This window comes from Procambarus clarkii, chromosome 15 (genome assembly GCF_040958095.1).
Source record: "Procambarus clarkii isolate CNS0578487 chromosome 15, FALCON_Pclarkii_2.0, whole genome shotgun sequence".
NCBI classification, from domain to species: Eukaryota; Metazoa; Arthropoda; class Malacostraca; order Decapoda; family Cambaridae; genus Procambarus; species Procambarus clarkii.
Window position 1 is genome coordinate 3,617,404 of NC_091164.1, and position 16,817 is coordinate 3,634,220.

Below are 16,817 nucleotides of genomic sequence, written 5' to 3' on the forward strand. Positions count from 1 at the left end.
TCATTCGCAGATGACACTAGGATTTTCATGCGAGTCAACAATATAGAGGACACAGCAAACCTCCAGTCGGATGTAAATCGGGTCTTTCAATGGGCTACAGATAATAATATGACGTTTAATGAAAATAAGTTCCAGCTCCTGGGCTATGGAAAAAGTGAAAACTTAACAACGGATGTAACAAACTAGGCTGGTTGTAAGAATTATCCAGAGTGGTTTATCGACAAAAGAGAATGGGAAGCTGAGCCCGCGTGGTGACCCGGGTCCTGACCCCAGGGGAATTCGCGGTGAAAATAATCGACGCCTTGTTCATAGCTGCATAGATGTGCAGAATACCCCCGGTGAAGAGCAGAGGTGCAGTAGGTACTCTGAGAGAGAACTTTATCAACATGAGAGGACCAAGACTATTCAACACTCTCCTGCTACACGAATATCTTGAGGTTATCTTGAGTTGATTTCAGGGCTTTAGCATCCCCGCGGCCCGGTTCTAATCGCGTAAGGAACATAACTAGGCGATCTCTCACAGTGTTCGAGAGAGAACTCGACAAACATCTCCAAATAATACTTGATCAACCAGGCTGTGATTCTTACGTCAGGCTGCGAGCAGCCGCGTCCAACAGCCTGGTTGGCCAGACGACCAACCGGGAGGCCTGGTCGGAGACCGGGTCTCTTCGACCAGGAGAGGTTACATATATATAACCTCTCCTTATATTTATATATATATATATATATATATATATATATATATATATATATATATATATATATATATATATATATATATATATATAATATGTCGTACCTTGTAGCCAGAATGCACTTCTCAGCCTCCTATGCAAGGCTCGATTTGCCTAATAAGCCAAGTTTTCCTGAATTAATATATTTTCTCTAATTTTTTTCTTATGGAATGATAAAGCTACCCATTTCATTATGTATGAGGTAAAATTTTTTTTATTGGAGTTAAAATTAACGTAGATATATGACCGAACCTAACCAACCCTACCTAACCTAACCTAACCTATCTTTATAGGCTAGGTTAGGTTAGGTAGCCGAAAAAGTTAGGTTAGGCAGTCGAAAAACAATTAATTCATGAAAACTTGGCTTATTAGGCAAATCGGGCCTTGCATAGTAAGCTGAGAAGTGCGTTCTGGCTACTAGGTACGACATATATATATATATATATATATATATATATATATATATATATATATATATATATATATATATATATATATAATATGACGTTTAAATCGCTTGTGCTAAACATACTGGTAAGGTTATGAGAATACGATTGACAGTCTTATTCTTATTTGCATAAATATAGAAATATATATATTTAAGAATCTATGTATATACATAAACTTTGCTTGACGTGTTGGTAGAGACTGAAGCAAGTGAGCACCATGTTTATTGATGAGGACGTGAATACGTGCGTTGACTTGTTTACCCGTTGATGATGGGTTATGTGGAGCCGTCACCTCCAGGGGTCTCTCTCCAGGGTGTGGAGGTGACGGGTCTCTCTCTCTCCAGGGTGTGAAGGTGACGGGTCTCTCTCTCTCTCTCTCTCTCCAGGGTGTGAAGGTGACGGGTGTCTCTCTCTCTCTCCCTCCAGGGTGTGGAGGTGACGGGTCTCTCCCTCTCCAGGGTGTGGAGGTGACAGGCTCTCTCTCTCTCCTAGGTGTGTGTGTGTGTGGGGGGGGGGAGGTGGGGGCGTGGAAGCTTCGTAGTCTGGTATTGGAGACATGTGAGGTCCTTCTAGTGTGTGGTCTGGTCAACAGACATGTGAGGTGTTTGGGAGTGTATCTTAGCAGAGCGATAAGCACAGTGAGTGATAGCAAGTAGTGATAAGAGTGTGGGCGTGTTTGGTGAGGAGGTAAGGTTATAAGTGTGTAGCGTCCCGGAGCAGCAGGGCTGGTGCTGGGTGCCCGCCATACATCGTAATACACTCCTCAAACTGGCTCTCTTAACTCAAAGTTCACGTGTGTTAACAGTGTTAAAGCGGGATTAATAGTGAGCACAGTTAATGGTCCTAACTGCGGTGGTCTATTTGATGGTAGACGTAATTCTGAAATGTCTGCTGTACTATACAGTCATTACCGCAAAACTTGAATCATTCATAGAAAAATAGTATAGGGTTGTACTATTCCTCTGTAGAAAAGTAATACGCTTTTAAATTATTTAAAGAGAAATCTTGAAACATTAACCCAAGTTGACTGAGTGAAGTTGTTGCGAGACGGGAAATCCTAGCCGCGAGAGGAAATACAAGAAGATAATAGTGTAAGCGGCGTGCCACTGCTCTCTGATCTCCAGGGCGGCAGTGCTGGCCAAGGTGGACACCAGGGGCGCCTCGTCGTGTGTACCCGCCCACACCTCGGACTCCAGCCTCATCCCCAAACTCATACTCATTATTCACCACAGTTCAAAACTCTTTATTTTCACCAAGTGCCTGACACCAGTGCAACATCAGGACCGCCCACTCCTCCAGTAAGAACTTCGCATCAACACTTCCTGTTCCATTGCTACCTGACATCCTTCACGCTCTGCAGAGTCCTTCACTACGATGGCATGAGATGAACCAAGAGTAGAGGGAGTGTGTAGAGCCAGGGCAGTGTGGGGCTGTTGGCACCTGTGGCCCCACGGACCATCATAACAAGGTGGAGACTTGTAGGCTCACGGCTTGTGAGGCTTGTATCACCCCTGGCACCCGCTCAGCCGACCCACCGCTCCCAGTCATTCTTTAACTGCTGCAACTGCTACACTTCTCCGGCACTTGCCCACTAAATGTTCATACCGTGTGACGCCTCTACACGTGAGCTAGTGCTGTCTCCTCCTGGTAAAGCCGACGCAGTATTGTTTTCCCCTGATTGAATACATGACCAGAAACAGTTTGCTGTGCATGTTGCAAACACCTTACTCATAAGCAATGCTGTGGCTTGCGTCATCATTACAATAACTTTATTTGATGTTGGCGACTCGTACCGACCTCGCCAAGCTAGTGCAGCAGCGTGAAGCCTCGTGATGGCCACCTCACACTGCCAGTTACTGACTGTGTAACATCTATCATTGAGCTGTGCGTGTATAGCAGACTGGAGGTGTGTTGTGAAGGTGTAGAGCTGGCGTGGGGTGTGTATTGCGGCGTAAACGAGTTTTAACTTATGTTGATATTGTCAAGTGCTGGCAAGTGGAATAAACTGAACAATACCATTCTTGAATTGCGTGAGTGGTCCTAATGTTGGTGCTAACAGTGCTGTTGTGGCGATTTAAAGCTAAAATTGTATCTAATATTACCGAGAATTTGATGGTATTGTCTGAATGGAGCAATTGCATCATAGTGCACTGTGAAGATAAAGATACTGTATTGATAAAGTTCATCATTTTTTGCTAATCATCCCTGATTAGCAAGATGGTTGTCCTGGAAGTCTAAGCATTGCTGCTAGTTATATTATAGACGTTGATAATGCTTGTAACATAAACGTGAACTGAGGAATAAAAGTGTCAAAACTGTTAGACACTATCCGTAGTGAGCAGGTGTCAAGTGTCTCATTGCAGTGTGTAAGTGAAACACAACGAAATTGCGCGAACATGATAGCAACATCCACCGTTCTTTATCTTGCTACCCCCACCCCCGTCTTCCATTAGTGGCCTGGCCGGAGTGTTATGAAATATTAGACAACACAACACATGAAGCAATTCGTAGTGAGACGTGTGCTAGCTCACTGTATCTTTGTTCCTAGCATCCAGCCCGTCCTCCAAACAAAGACCCAAAAGTGATTCCATGAACCCGCCAACCCCCTGTTTATAAATGAAAACCGGTTTACACACGACTCACAACTGCTGACGTCCGAACACTTCCGGAACAAGTGCTTCACTGACGAATTTTGTTCGAACCACAACGCTGTAAATGCTTCACCCACGTACTACAAATAATCGCCAACTGAACCTAAACACCTAACTAACCTATGCCTATATATATGCACAAAATGCTAATATACTATAATATTAATTTATATTTGAGAAAATTCCCGTTTTGAATGAACAGCATGTAAAAATTTAGAATGCGTCTGCGGGATCGACCGCTGTATATAATGGACTTGAGTCGAGGACGGGTTGCCGCATCATGAAGTAACTGTGGTTGGAAATCTTTGTTTCTCTGAGCATCTACTAAACTTTGCGAACTCCAGCTCCTGGACTCATTATCTTATGGGTGTGTTTCTGTCTCTGATAGAGATAATGGGTGTGTGTCTGTATCGCAGCATATAAAGGAATTTAACGCGAAATTGTAATTGGAAAATGTCGCATTTTCATAATATTTTACATGTGCTTAATTCACACTGATAATTGCACGAACTGTTTGTGCCCACATAATGATGCGACATAAGAAAACAGAGGCAAATGCCTCTAACCACAAAATCAAAGGAACACAGACGAGTCCGTCGGAGTTGGAACCTGAGCATGCCGGCAGGTCAGGCATGCTAGTGCCTACTGCCATCAGGTGTGCCATGGGCGGAGACCAACCTAATCATTATACTCTTACGAGGTCTTACACATCACTGGAACAAGATGACTTGGCAGTAATTGTGAAAAAGAGGGGTGGTGAACCTTTTAAGAGGAATAGTGGAAACCGGCCAGAGAGCATGGTGGAAATAACAGAGTCCAAGAGGAAAAGTGATCCTTGTTCATCCAGTACCTTCTTGAGCAGCGTCACATCTCTGAAGGCTATGTTCGGAGTCAACACTGACAAAGGGGAATCCCTCATGTTCAAAAGGCTCGGGACAAAGACCGCAAAAAAGACTGCTGCTGATACGAGAACCCGGAATGTGACCCCAGGGCTGAAGAGACTCCCTCATGAGCGGGCATCCACAGGCAACGCTAGCTCATCCAAAGCACCATCACCTTCCACATCTAAGAAGTCTTCGACTACCTCTAAAAACGCTAGTACCTCAGGAGCCCCAAAGAAGGCAGACACCTCGGCTATTTCCACTAATGACGTAAATTCATCGAAGACCTCCAAGTCGCGCAGAGAAAAGGCACCAAGAAAACGTTTTTTCTCCACTTCTTCAAAGCGTACGAGCAAGGACAGCGAGGACATCTGCTCATCGGACGAAGAGAAGGTAGACTAAACTGACTTATCGCTTATCGATGCCTTGTTTTCAGTGTACTTTAAAAGCTTTCTGGAGCTTGAAGTATATCCTTAATTTGCTCGTGTTGTGGACTGACTATTTAGAAACGTTGTCTTAAGCTTGTTTATCAGTCTCATGGCACTGACATTTTTTTGTTAATGTAGTGTTCGTGGTGCGTTCAGTGGATACAGATACATCTTGACAGGCTTGTGGTATTTTGTTGACATGCTTTGAGCACCAGAGATGTTCTAGATTTCTTGGAGAATTGCCATTATCTGTCCGCCTGTTGAAAGTAACCAATCATGGAGTGAGCCAATTAATTAACTGGTTCTTGTGGCCGCAATATTGTAAGATTTTGTACAGTTGCTCTTGTTGTTTCCTGGTTTGATATATAATGTAGATGGCAATGTCCTACATATTATGTAATATCAGCTGGCCTGTGATGGATACCTATGTAAACTTCGGCTACCACCCGAAAGAAATATTAACTTTGTAAACCGAACAACCCCCAGGAACGTCTCATCTATCAGACCTTGGTCTGGTCTGATAGATAAGAAACTCCAAACACGAAAGGTCAAAGGTGAGGTCATCACGGTAAAGGTAGATATCGCAGTTAAAACAAAGGATTGGCATCGGTTTCAGGCGCATATTATGACATATGATCATATAAACAAAATTTACGCATTCATAAGAGTTGGAATGTCCAATGCAGTATCTTTGCAATTTTAAGGACATATTGTAAATTCAGCAAACAGACGAACATAACTGCCAAGGCAACATGACAAATTTTATGAGTTTGATCTATTTAGACGATTTTGGGGTTGTTTCATTGACTTTTGTACTTTTTCCATAGCACTGGAACTAACTATTCTTCACCAGGCCGGGCTTGGGGCGTAAAACTCCTGGAAACCTCTCAATGTATGCTGGATTCTGTCATATATATTTTTGAATCCGTACATCTGCCTCCACCACTGCACAATCCGTGCACAGAGTAGTGTTTGCCTCCACCACTGCACAATCCGTGCACAGAGTAGTGTTTGCCTCCACCACTGCACAATCCGTGTACAGAGTAGTGTTTGCCTCCACCACTGCACAATCCGTGCACAGAGTAGTGTTTGCCTCCGCCACTGCTTTGTATAAGATACGGTTAGATCGAGATATGTATACGAAGATATGACGATTTGATTGTTGCCGCCGGAGGCAGCTAGTTTATTGTGCGCCCCATACTCATCCTGTGAGCGGTAGCGCAAAAAGCATTACTGAGGGCACAAAAGGTCTTTATCAGACCTCATCTTAGATTATTATATAAACGGTTTCATCTATCCTTCACACCTTATAGTTACAATGTCAGCTAGTTACAGAGAAAGTACTATTTCAAGAGCTATATATTTACAGTAAGTCATTATACATTAACGATAGGTCTTATCGCTAATACATAATAGTTTGACCAATGGAGATATTACAGAGTCATAGGGGAGCTTCTGTTTATTATTAGTCTTTACAATGCACTACTTGTTTCTGAATCTCATATGTCATTTATCTACTGGAAGCGAAATATGGATACAGTGCAAGGATTTCAGGTAATTTATCCATGGTAATAAGATAGGTTGCCATATCATATAGTGAGCTTAGATTTATCTCTAAATGGCTCAATTTTACTACAATCCAAGATATTTTGGGTGTGTCCCTGTCTTTGTCCACAATGGCGACGTTTCTGTCAGTCCTGGACCGAGATTAACAAAGCGTCATGTATTTTTTCTTATGTCGCTGTATTACGCAGGTTATCAGTAGACCCTTACGCAAAATTTAGGGTGCAGTTATTTGCAATGCTGATGTTGTTCACTTAATTCTCGATAGATTTCATCTGGTGCTTTTCATTTAGCCAATCAGAGAGAAGGTAACATTGTTCAACTTGTTGTTTAGCCGGCTCGGCTGGTTAAGTGACCAATTGCATATTGTATGTCCGCAGACTGGGAATTATGGTGTGTATGTATATATATAATCTTAGTTTTGACATATATATACTACCTAGTCTTGGGTACTCTGGTATCTCATCTGCTCTTTATATTCATTTCCCATTTCTAAGGAGCAAGCCGATATCATTTATTTCATTTACCAATCGGGTAGACTGATATTGTTCTGAATTTGCACATTCCATATTGCCTCCATTAGTACATCATTCAGTCTTATTATGTAAATGTTGGCTTAATCAATGTAAATGATACACTTCTCTTTATGTGAATGAATCCTTTTAAATTTAGTATAATAGTTGTTTTGAGTAGCTAATAATGGACAATGAGGCAAGCAAGGGAAAATATGATTTGTGTTGTTGACATACACTACAATGGCCGAAATTACAGTGCTTATTAAAATATTTAATAATTAGAGGACTATGGATAACTTGCCTAGCATCTCGGAGGGAAGGGAAACCCTCCACGATGGACTTTCCTCGAGTGACGAGACATTGGACCCGGATAGTACCGAGGAAAATCACTCGGATTCCACAGAAATCAGGTCTGAATCTCCTCTCCATTATGTTGACTGTGAGGATACAAGGCAGTGTGAAAACTGCCGTAAGGGCAGTCATCACTCACGGATTGGGGATGAGGATTGTACATCAATAAACAGTAGTTGTCTTGGTGATGAACAGCCTACACATGTTGAAGATATGGCTGAGGGACATAAAGGCTTGCTCGTGGATCATTATGTAACCATCCGTCGTGATCCAAACCTAAGAGGACAGTCCTTCAGGAAGGACAAAAGACTCAGTATGATTATGGCAGCTGGTTTAGATCCAGGCAAGCCTCCAGCAGCCACTAGCAGGTCCTTGGAGCATCTAGCGGTGAGTGGTTTAGTGGGTAGGGAAAAGTGGCGAGTACACATTCAGATGAGTCGAGAACAAAATTCTGGAGTTGGATCAATTCAGAAAGTGTAAGTTCTTAAGAAAAGCTTTGAAATCTGGTTAACCAGTAACATAAACCATTAAGGTGTAAATTAATTAATAACTGTGATAAACTATTAATTATTCAGGTAAGCTTCACACTGTAGAGTTTAATTCGGTTTTGTATTGTATTTTTTCACTAATTAGATTTGATTTTTATACAGTTTATACTCTACTGTATGTAGATAAAGTTTAATGTATCGACTTTTTTTTTTAATTTCAGGTTGATGGTGGTGTTGAAAAGAAGTGGACTCGAAGCACCTCTCTCCGCCGTCACTTCCACAGTTCAAGACACAATGGTAGCCACCAACAAGATCCTTCAGCTCACTCTGATACTGAAATTGGCAAGGTCTGTTATTTATACCTTCAGAGTTGGCTAAAATTCATAATGGTTTGAATTAACTTCATGATATACAGTACACTTTTGGAAAATACTCTACTGGTATATATTGTGTGTGTGTGTTTTCTCTCTCATTACCATGTAAATACTTCTTTGTTTCATATTTGAGATAAGCTACTGATTGATAACAAAAATAAAAGCAGTATGCCTATTATGCTTAGAACGCGTGAAGCTAATTAAAATTTTTACTTAACTCGGTCTGTCATGAATAGCATACCATACACTGTATATAAAGTGATTTATCACAAAAATGTGAACAGTTGCAGTGGTCAGCACAGTCAGGTCACAACAGAGAGGTTTGGGTTTCAATTCCTGCAGCAGGACACATTCAGGCGCATTTCTTTTTCCCAGATGCCTCTGTTCACCTAGCAGTAAATAGGTCCTGTGGAGATAGAAAACTTGTGTGTTGCATTCTGGGATAAGTCGATAATTGGCCTAGTGGGGGGTTCTTGAAAAGCCTAACAGGTTTCTAGTCCCTGACTATGGGGAAACCATCTACCTACCTTATGGAGGTTCCGGGAATCAATGGCCCTGAGTCGCGGTCTCTGACCAGGCCTCTCGGTTGGTCGTCAGGTCAACCAGGATGTTGGATGACCATGACCATGACCATGACTTGTATGACAATTTGTCTAAGTTTGGCCACAATCCAAAAAGATTTCTAGAGATAATTCTGCTCTATTCCACATGGTCAGAAAGTTAAGGGTAAAATGTTTAAAAAATTATTGATAATTTTGAGGCTGGCCCATAGTAACTTCCTGGTGCTTTGGCTCTCATACCACAGACACCCTTACAAAACTGAACTTGCACAGACATAACAAAATATAGGACCAGTATCTGGTGTGTTTGTAGAGGTAAGGGGAAGATCAGAGATGACACAAAATTAAAGTTAAACAAAACCACAGTATGTACTGTATCTTGACAGATCAGAGAGAAAGATGATGGATACAATGGAAGCGTTTGTTTACCCTTTTACGGCCTCACTTAGCCAGTAACCAGGTTCTTTACTTATCAAATTGTTTATGGGGCCATAGTGCCTCTTCTTACTCGATCCCACCCCGAGTCATAGGTAAGTTATTAAGAACAGGCAGTAATAATTAATCTAAAGGAAAAGGGGGTAAACAACACTAAGGAGAACCATCACCAAGTGTACTCTTAACTATACAATATATACACATATGTACATGACATAACACTGCAGGTGTCACTTTCATGCAGGACACTATAAAACTTCAGAAATCTTCTTTCCCGACGAGTCCAATAATGTCTTCTATCGTACAACACTCAAAGTACCCTCCCTGAGTCTGTCTTCTATGGTCCTCATGCCAGTGAGTTCACCTTTCTCAGTAAATCGTAATCGTAATCTCAGTAAATGATGCCCAGAAAAGTGTTTTTCATTACATTCAATGTTTGAATTTGTTGTGGTCAAATTGTAATGTTGCAGTTGCCTAAATGTTAGTTTGTTGGGCAAAAGACCATTTTCTTTACTATACAGTATACATTATTGCATAATATCCTTGGATCTCAATACTGTATCAAACAATTCAAAGTTGCAGAAGTTCAATACCTTATGAAAACAGTTGGCTAATAGCTCACTGAAAACTAATTTTTTCTCAGTGGATTCGTATTTAGCTACAAAAATACAAATTAACTAATACTGTACCAGTAAATTGTAGCAGTGACTTAAATTCCAATACAGCATATAGTATACAAATGCAAGTTATACAGTACAAAATACAGCACATGATGGTTAGTTTTCGGTGTGATGTTCATTGTGTGCGCTGATTATACACCTTATTCACTATGATATTCAGGATTACAGTGCTCTACATTATTTCATTGCTAATGCAGCATTTATACATTTTCCTTACTTAAATTATGCTCCACACAGATATCGGCACCACACAGCCTCCTAGATGGTGAATGTGGTTCTGTAGGAGGAAGCGTATCCTCTGAGAGAGCTATTGACGTTGGAAGAGTGGGTGCTTGGGCTACATCATTTGAGAAGCTCTTAGAAGATCCCGCAGGGCTGCATACCTTTGCTGTTAGTTATTATGTCTTTTTGTTGTGTGTATTTTCATTTTGTAATTTTTTCCAAATTTGTAATAAAATTACAGTACAAATTTTCTTTCACTTTATAAGAAAGTGGTGAAAGTTTTTAAGGTGGGTATTGTTATGAGTTACCAAGCTTGGAGAAAATGAGAGTGAAGATTAGAATGGGGTAAGGTTTAAGGATTTATAAGAGCAGGAAATAGAGAGAATGTGAGAAGGGACAGAGTAGGTCTTTTATGAATAAAGATAGATATAAGACTATGAATGACTTCTTGTTTCACAGTTCAAGATGTTTGTGTCTTAAATTTAAATTTGAATGGGTGAAGGTAGCTGTGGTGATTGCTTATGCTGTATGTGATGACAGGAATGAGAATGAAATTTGTTCTTATAGAAGAGCGAGGTTTAGAGAGATACTGTATGCTAACAAGCATTTATACTTGACTGTAGAATTATTATTATGGATGGGTGGAAATGGGCTTCCAGAACAATGTAATGGATGTACATGGTGTACTAGGAGTAAATGATAATTACTGGCACATTGCAAAATACTGTATGTGCAATGAAAGATAGTTATGTATTACAAATACATATTTTAGGCATACTGTATTTGTATACTGTACATAATTAAACATAATGACATGCAAGTGGTGAATGCACAGATACCTGGAACATACCAGGAGAGGGTTCTGAGAGTTCTTCTACTCTCCGAGCCTGACCTGAGGCCAGTAACAGGGTAATTGATTACTGTATATACTTGTGTAAAGATCATGTAGAATTATTTTTTATATACTGTATAAGCAATAAAAGGAATATGAGGTTTTGTACAATTAAATGATGATGTTATGGAAGATAAAACTGAATGATAAAAGAAGGATGGTGCCCAACAAAGATTAAAAATGATGAGAGAATGAAAGCTGGAAGCATTTTAAGGCACAAGAAAGTGGTAGGGGCGTGTTGATGACACTATACTGAATGTATTTTATTTATCCCAACAGGAATTTTTGAAAAAAGAATATAGTCATGAAAACATTTACTTTTGGACGGCTTGTGAACGATACAAGCGAGTCTCCAACCCTGATGAGCTTCGAGCCATGGCCAAGGAGATTTTTGAGAGACACTTGTACAGTGGCGCCCCTGAACCTGTCAACGTTGACTCGCAAGCAAGACAGGATGCTGAAGAAGGCCTTCATACTCCAAATCAATTTTTATTTGATCAGGTGATAAATATAATGGGTTTTATAAATACCTGTAATTAAAATATAGGTTAAACTTATTTGGATGTACTGTAGAAAAATGGGTTTAGACTGGGCTGCTAGAGTAAAAAAATTTTAAACTAGTCTCTGGTAAAATTTCATGCAATGAGAATGCAAAAGAATGACTGCCTCTGTGAGAGGTACAGTATTCCTTTAGCTGATAGAGACTTTCTCTGTTGAACATTCAACTGAATAACAGTTAACATTAACATCAGAATAGGTAACACAGAACAACCACACAAATCTGGACCTTGATATAACAAACGTAAACATTGGGAAAGATTAAACTACTGATAGGAATAACATTTGAAAGCTCTGAATGGAGACCCTAACTTTCAAATGTTTGTAGAAAATCACTGTGTAATGGCCCAGTGTTACTGCCACTTAATCTTTTCTTCCCTATTTCAAAACTACTACTATCCTCTACCTGCTCTAACCTGATGCTACTGGTAGACATTTTTCTAGTCACAGATAATGAAATATCCAATGCAAAATGGATGAAAATCACAGAGTGATGTGAGATCACACCATAATATGAAAAGAATGGCACAAGACATGTCATGTCAAGTAATGGTTGAGCTATATCACCCCATAAAGTGTATTCATGATGCAATTTGTTATAAATGTAAACATTCCAAACATAAATTTACCTTTTGTATTAATATTTACTATGAAGGTCATAGTAAGAGTAAAAATTTGGGATGAAATAAAACAAAATTAATTCTATATAGCAGTGTGTACACTCCCTGTATGGAGATGTCTTGGTCCAGCAGATACACTATTCCATTCCAACAAGATTTCCTCTACTACTGTAGCAGTTTCTTTCCACTCCACCAATGGTTTTGTTCTGTGTTGTACACTATAACTTAGTTTAGGTTAAACATTTTTATATACACTGAATAGTGCATCTGAAGATATTGCCTCGTGCCTTTGTACATCCACTGTGTCATTTTTAGTAACATTTTAAGTGTATAGCTATTATTATTACTCTGTTGTTAAAGAAATGCCAGTAGTGTAGTTTTTATGATACTTTGTTTTCTGCAGGCCCAGAAACAGATTTTCAATCTCATGAAGTTTGACAGTTATTCTCGATTCTTGAAGTCAAGTTTATACCAAGATTGTGTATCTCGGGATATGAGAGGTCAAACTCTGCCCTACCCTGGGGATGATAACCTTGACCCGGATCTAAGAATTGCACAAGAAGATTCACATGTAAAGGTAAATGATTTATTGAGAACTATTGGAGAGATGTATTTTAGTACTGCATTTGGTAATGTTAATGTTTAAAAATACTGTAGTAATATTAGTAAACACTTAATAATTTGTACATACACAGATTATACCACACTTCAAATGTTGCTGTGTAAGGTGAAAATGTTTAGTAGGGTATAAATGAATTGTATAAAGAGGTTTGTACTAGAATTACAGTAATCTCAATCCTAAGTTGTCAGTGTAATTGCTTAGTCATCATTTACTATTTTCAGTTTCATATAAATTATTTTCCCATGTACTATACTCTACTGTATTCAATATTTTTTTTTTTTATCTTCAGTTGAAAAAAAGCAGATCAGATGCAGAGGAACGTCGTCGGAAGTCATTATTACCGTGGAATCGCAAGGATCGTAGTAAGAGCAAAGACAGAGGGGAAGCAGAGTATAGGCGTAGGAAGAAACAAAATCAACGAAATACCTCAGATTCATCCAGTATCCGTTCAGATATCAGTGGCAGTCGCACATCTCTTAATTCTTCTGATTTACCTTTAGGGAGAAGAGCTTTATCCAAAGAAGTGAGTCCAGAATGTCATTCAGCTTTGAGATTAAGAACTAATTTTACTACAGCATCATTTTCAAGATATACTTGCTTAAAGCCCATCATTGCTATGTATAGAAATTAGAGATGCTTTTTGCAGTAGGCAGTTGACATTATTTCTCCTTGTGTACATACACAAGGAGAAATACATTACAAGTACATTATTTCTCCTTGTTTCTATCGAAGAACATTTGACAATTTACATATTTCCTCCATCAACAGTCACTTACTAGTGGTGAGCTAGGAAGCCTTAGTGGGAGCGAGGGTTACAGCAGATGCCGTGTTATCCTTCCTGATCTGAGCAACTCTGTTGTGGCTGTGAGGAATGACGAATCTGTACAGGCGTTACTGACTCGACTTTTAGAGCGCCGTGGGCTCTCCTATTCTACCTTTGATGTTTATCAGCACAAAACTGATAAGGTATTTCTTTAATGTTAACTTAATCATGAACTGGATGAGTTAGTTTAATGAAAAATTTTACTAGTTTAATTATTATCTTATCAAACTTATGTTCTGCTTATTATATTTAGAGAACCATCTTGGTAAAATTTACTCAATTATTTTACCTCTCCTTATCAGCTCTTGGATAAAAATGAAGACAGTTCAATTTTGGGAGGCATGGAAGTTCGTCTGGAGCAAAGAATCATATTTCGGTTAGACTTGCCAAATCGTAAGACCGTCTGTGTTAAGGCTAAGCCAAACAAGGTAACCAATGATGTTCTTAAACCTATACTTCTCAAGTATGGATACAAGCTGGACCTCATGTACGTTCACAAGGTAACTACCAACTTTAAAATGTAATTCTCCTGCATTTCATTTTGACTGATGTATAGCCATAGTCTCTTCTCACAGCAGTATATTACATACTTTCCTTGTAATGCTCTCTCTCTCCTGTCATCTACATACATGTATTGTCTATTGTTCTGTTTTCTGTATATTTTCATTCTGCTCTTTTTTCCTTCACTTATAATATTATACCTGCTGTTTGAATATGATTCTTACTCCACACTTAAATTTTAATATAAATCCTCTGCCACACTTGTGTGTTTTCCTCCAATAATTTCCCCATATTTGTGTTACCTTTGATGCATTAAATTATTCATGTGCATAATAGTTGAACTATCTACCTATTAACCGGAGTACATAATAAGTACAGTATATTTATTCTTTTGACATTAAATTTATACCCTATTATTTATTTCTTCAGTTAAGCATTAACAGGGTTTATGCATGTTTAAATGTACAGTACTGTACATGTTCATTTTTCAAGAATTAAGAGAAAAGACTAGAAGCGGTGACATGGAGGTAAACCAAAGATAGGAGGATATCCAGAAAATATAGTAATAGGAAAATTTACAGATGATTTCCTATTTAATTGTCTTCAGAACTTTGTTTCATTGTAAAGTATGCTATGAATAACAATCTAAGCTTTTGTCAGGCTTGTTCCGAGAAAGAGTTCCAAGTTGAGTTGAGGTAGTGCACAGTACTGTAATGTGCAGTTTGGCCGGTGAAATAGTTACATAAGAATATACAGTTTGATCATATAATACAATGGTATTAGAGTAAGGAGAGTATATAAAATATAAGGATGACACAATTTTAGGCAGAAAAGCAAATCATTAAGTGTAGCATAGGAATTTTGGGTGTTGTAATATGTCCGCTCAATTTATACAGAAGAAGAACAAGTTATGTAACTCCTTGTTTCTTATTGTTTTTCTTATTAACCCCTGTCAGATTGTTGCAAGCAAAAATTAAAATAGAATTTTAATTTTGTTATAGAATGTTGTTTTCTATCTTTAGTGCAAATACAAATATATTTGTAACTGCAGTATTAGCTTATAGTATATACATGCATATTTTTTTGTCTTGCATCATATTAGTTTGAGCACTGAATATTATTTTTTATGAAAAGCATGCATTAATATTTTGTCATATATATATATATATATATTTTTTTTTTTGGAAAAGATTTCTTGATATGTATCTCACATTATCAGCAATTTCAAATGATTCTTCATGAAAAGTTCCTTAATCAAGATATTCATATGCATATTAATGATTATTCTGTATTCAGTAATTAATAGTTTTGATACTAGTCCATTTTAGTACAAATGCTGCCAGAGAAAATTATATTGTATAAATTTTGTTTAATAGATTTGAAACAGTATAGCAGTATGGAGTTTTCATAAGACTTATGAATGATGGTGTTCAGAAGTTTCAATGTCTTTTTTTTTTAATCAGTATTTTATTCATATAAGGTTAGGATTCATTTGTGTTAGTTTAATGTTATTACCACTGTCCTTTTCCTTTAAGGTTGGAGAGGAGAAGGGGGTGAATCTCAAGAGCCATGTTAATGAGTTGGATGGTGACAGACTTGTGGTGCAGACGAAAGAGGAAGTCAAGGGTAATGTCTTTAAAGCTGATACTTAACTTTATAGTACAGTATAAATTTATTTTAAACAATTGTTTTCCTAATATTGTCAGATGTTTGTTTTAAATTTAATGTACTGTACTTTGAAACTTTGAATGTGTTATTGGTCTATAGCTCACAAAAGTTTCATGTAATTATTTTCATTCATGAATAGAATTTGCATTGCAAGATGCATAATACAGTACCATTATAATTTTCAAGATCATTAAAGTTGTATAAAGATTTTTCAACTGTGGATACTTTTGAAACTTTCCAGAGTGGGGGTTAGAACAAGGGAGGCAGAAAAAGAGAGGAAGCACTCTTGATGAAATTACAAACCGTGTTTTTGAAGACTTATTGAAAGGAAAATCTGAACAAAATTTTGATGAGCTTGGAATTCTAGACTTTGATGCTAGATCATCCAGAGTAAGTAGTGTGTGTGTAATACATTTAAAATCATTTATATTGCATATCAATATTTGTTTGTATTTATTTTAGTCATTTGAAATTTAAGTTAAGGAATGTTGTAAGAACAAAGCGGAAATCTTTTATTTACGTTTCTTTAGGGAAACTTCTTGCTAGAGTATTTAGGCTAAAGTATGACCATTATACTGGCAGATCTTGTATTTAGACTATCCTTATAGATTAAAGAAAGATAACATTAGACATAATGGAATCTATGGTATTTCTCTTTTTAGACTGACAACAGCAGTGACAAGTCATCTGGCATTTTGGGTGGTTTTAGCCGTCGGAACTCTCTTGCTCCTGACAAGGTACTGTATTCACTTGCTTTTATTGATTGCTATCCTCATTCTTTTTAAAAGGCACTTACTTCAAA

The 16,817-nt window shown here is 38.2% G+C and overlaps 1 protein-coding gene across 2 annotated transcripts in view; it reads left to right on the top strand.

Moving 5' to 3' along the window:
- loco (locomotion defects) overlaps positions 1 to 16,817 on the top strand; it is a 188,157-nt gene that overhangs the window by 162,366 nt on the left and 8,974 nt on the right. For both annotated transcript variants that reach the window (XM_045743803.2, XM_045743802.2), the window contains exons 3-12: positions 8,282 to 8,407; positions 10,347 to 10,499; positions 11,503 to 11,724; positions 12,805 to 12,978; positions 13,313 to 13,546; positions 13,792 to 13,989; positions 14,149 to 14,346; positions 15,883 to 15,973; positions 16,257 to 16,405; positions 16,678 to 16,752. In XM_045743803.2, coding sequence (XP_045599759.1) covers positions 8,282 to 8,407; positions 10,347 to 10,499; positions 11,503 to 11,724; positions 12,805 to 12,978; positions 13,313 to 13,546; positions 13,792 to 13,989; positions 14,149 to 14,346; positions 15,883 to 15,973; positions 16,257 to 16,405; positions 16,678 to 16,752 — 1,620 coding nt within the window. The remainder of the gene's footprint in view (positions 1 to 8,281; positions 8,408 to 10,346; positions 10,500 to 11,502; positions 11,725 to 12,804; positions 12,979 to 13,312; positions 13,547 to 13,791; positions 13,990 to 14,148; positions 14,347 to 15,882; positions 15,974 to 16,256; positions 16,406 to 16,677; positions 16,753 to 16,817) is intronic.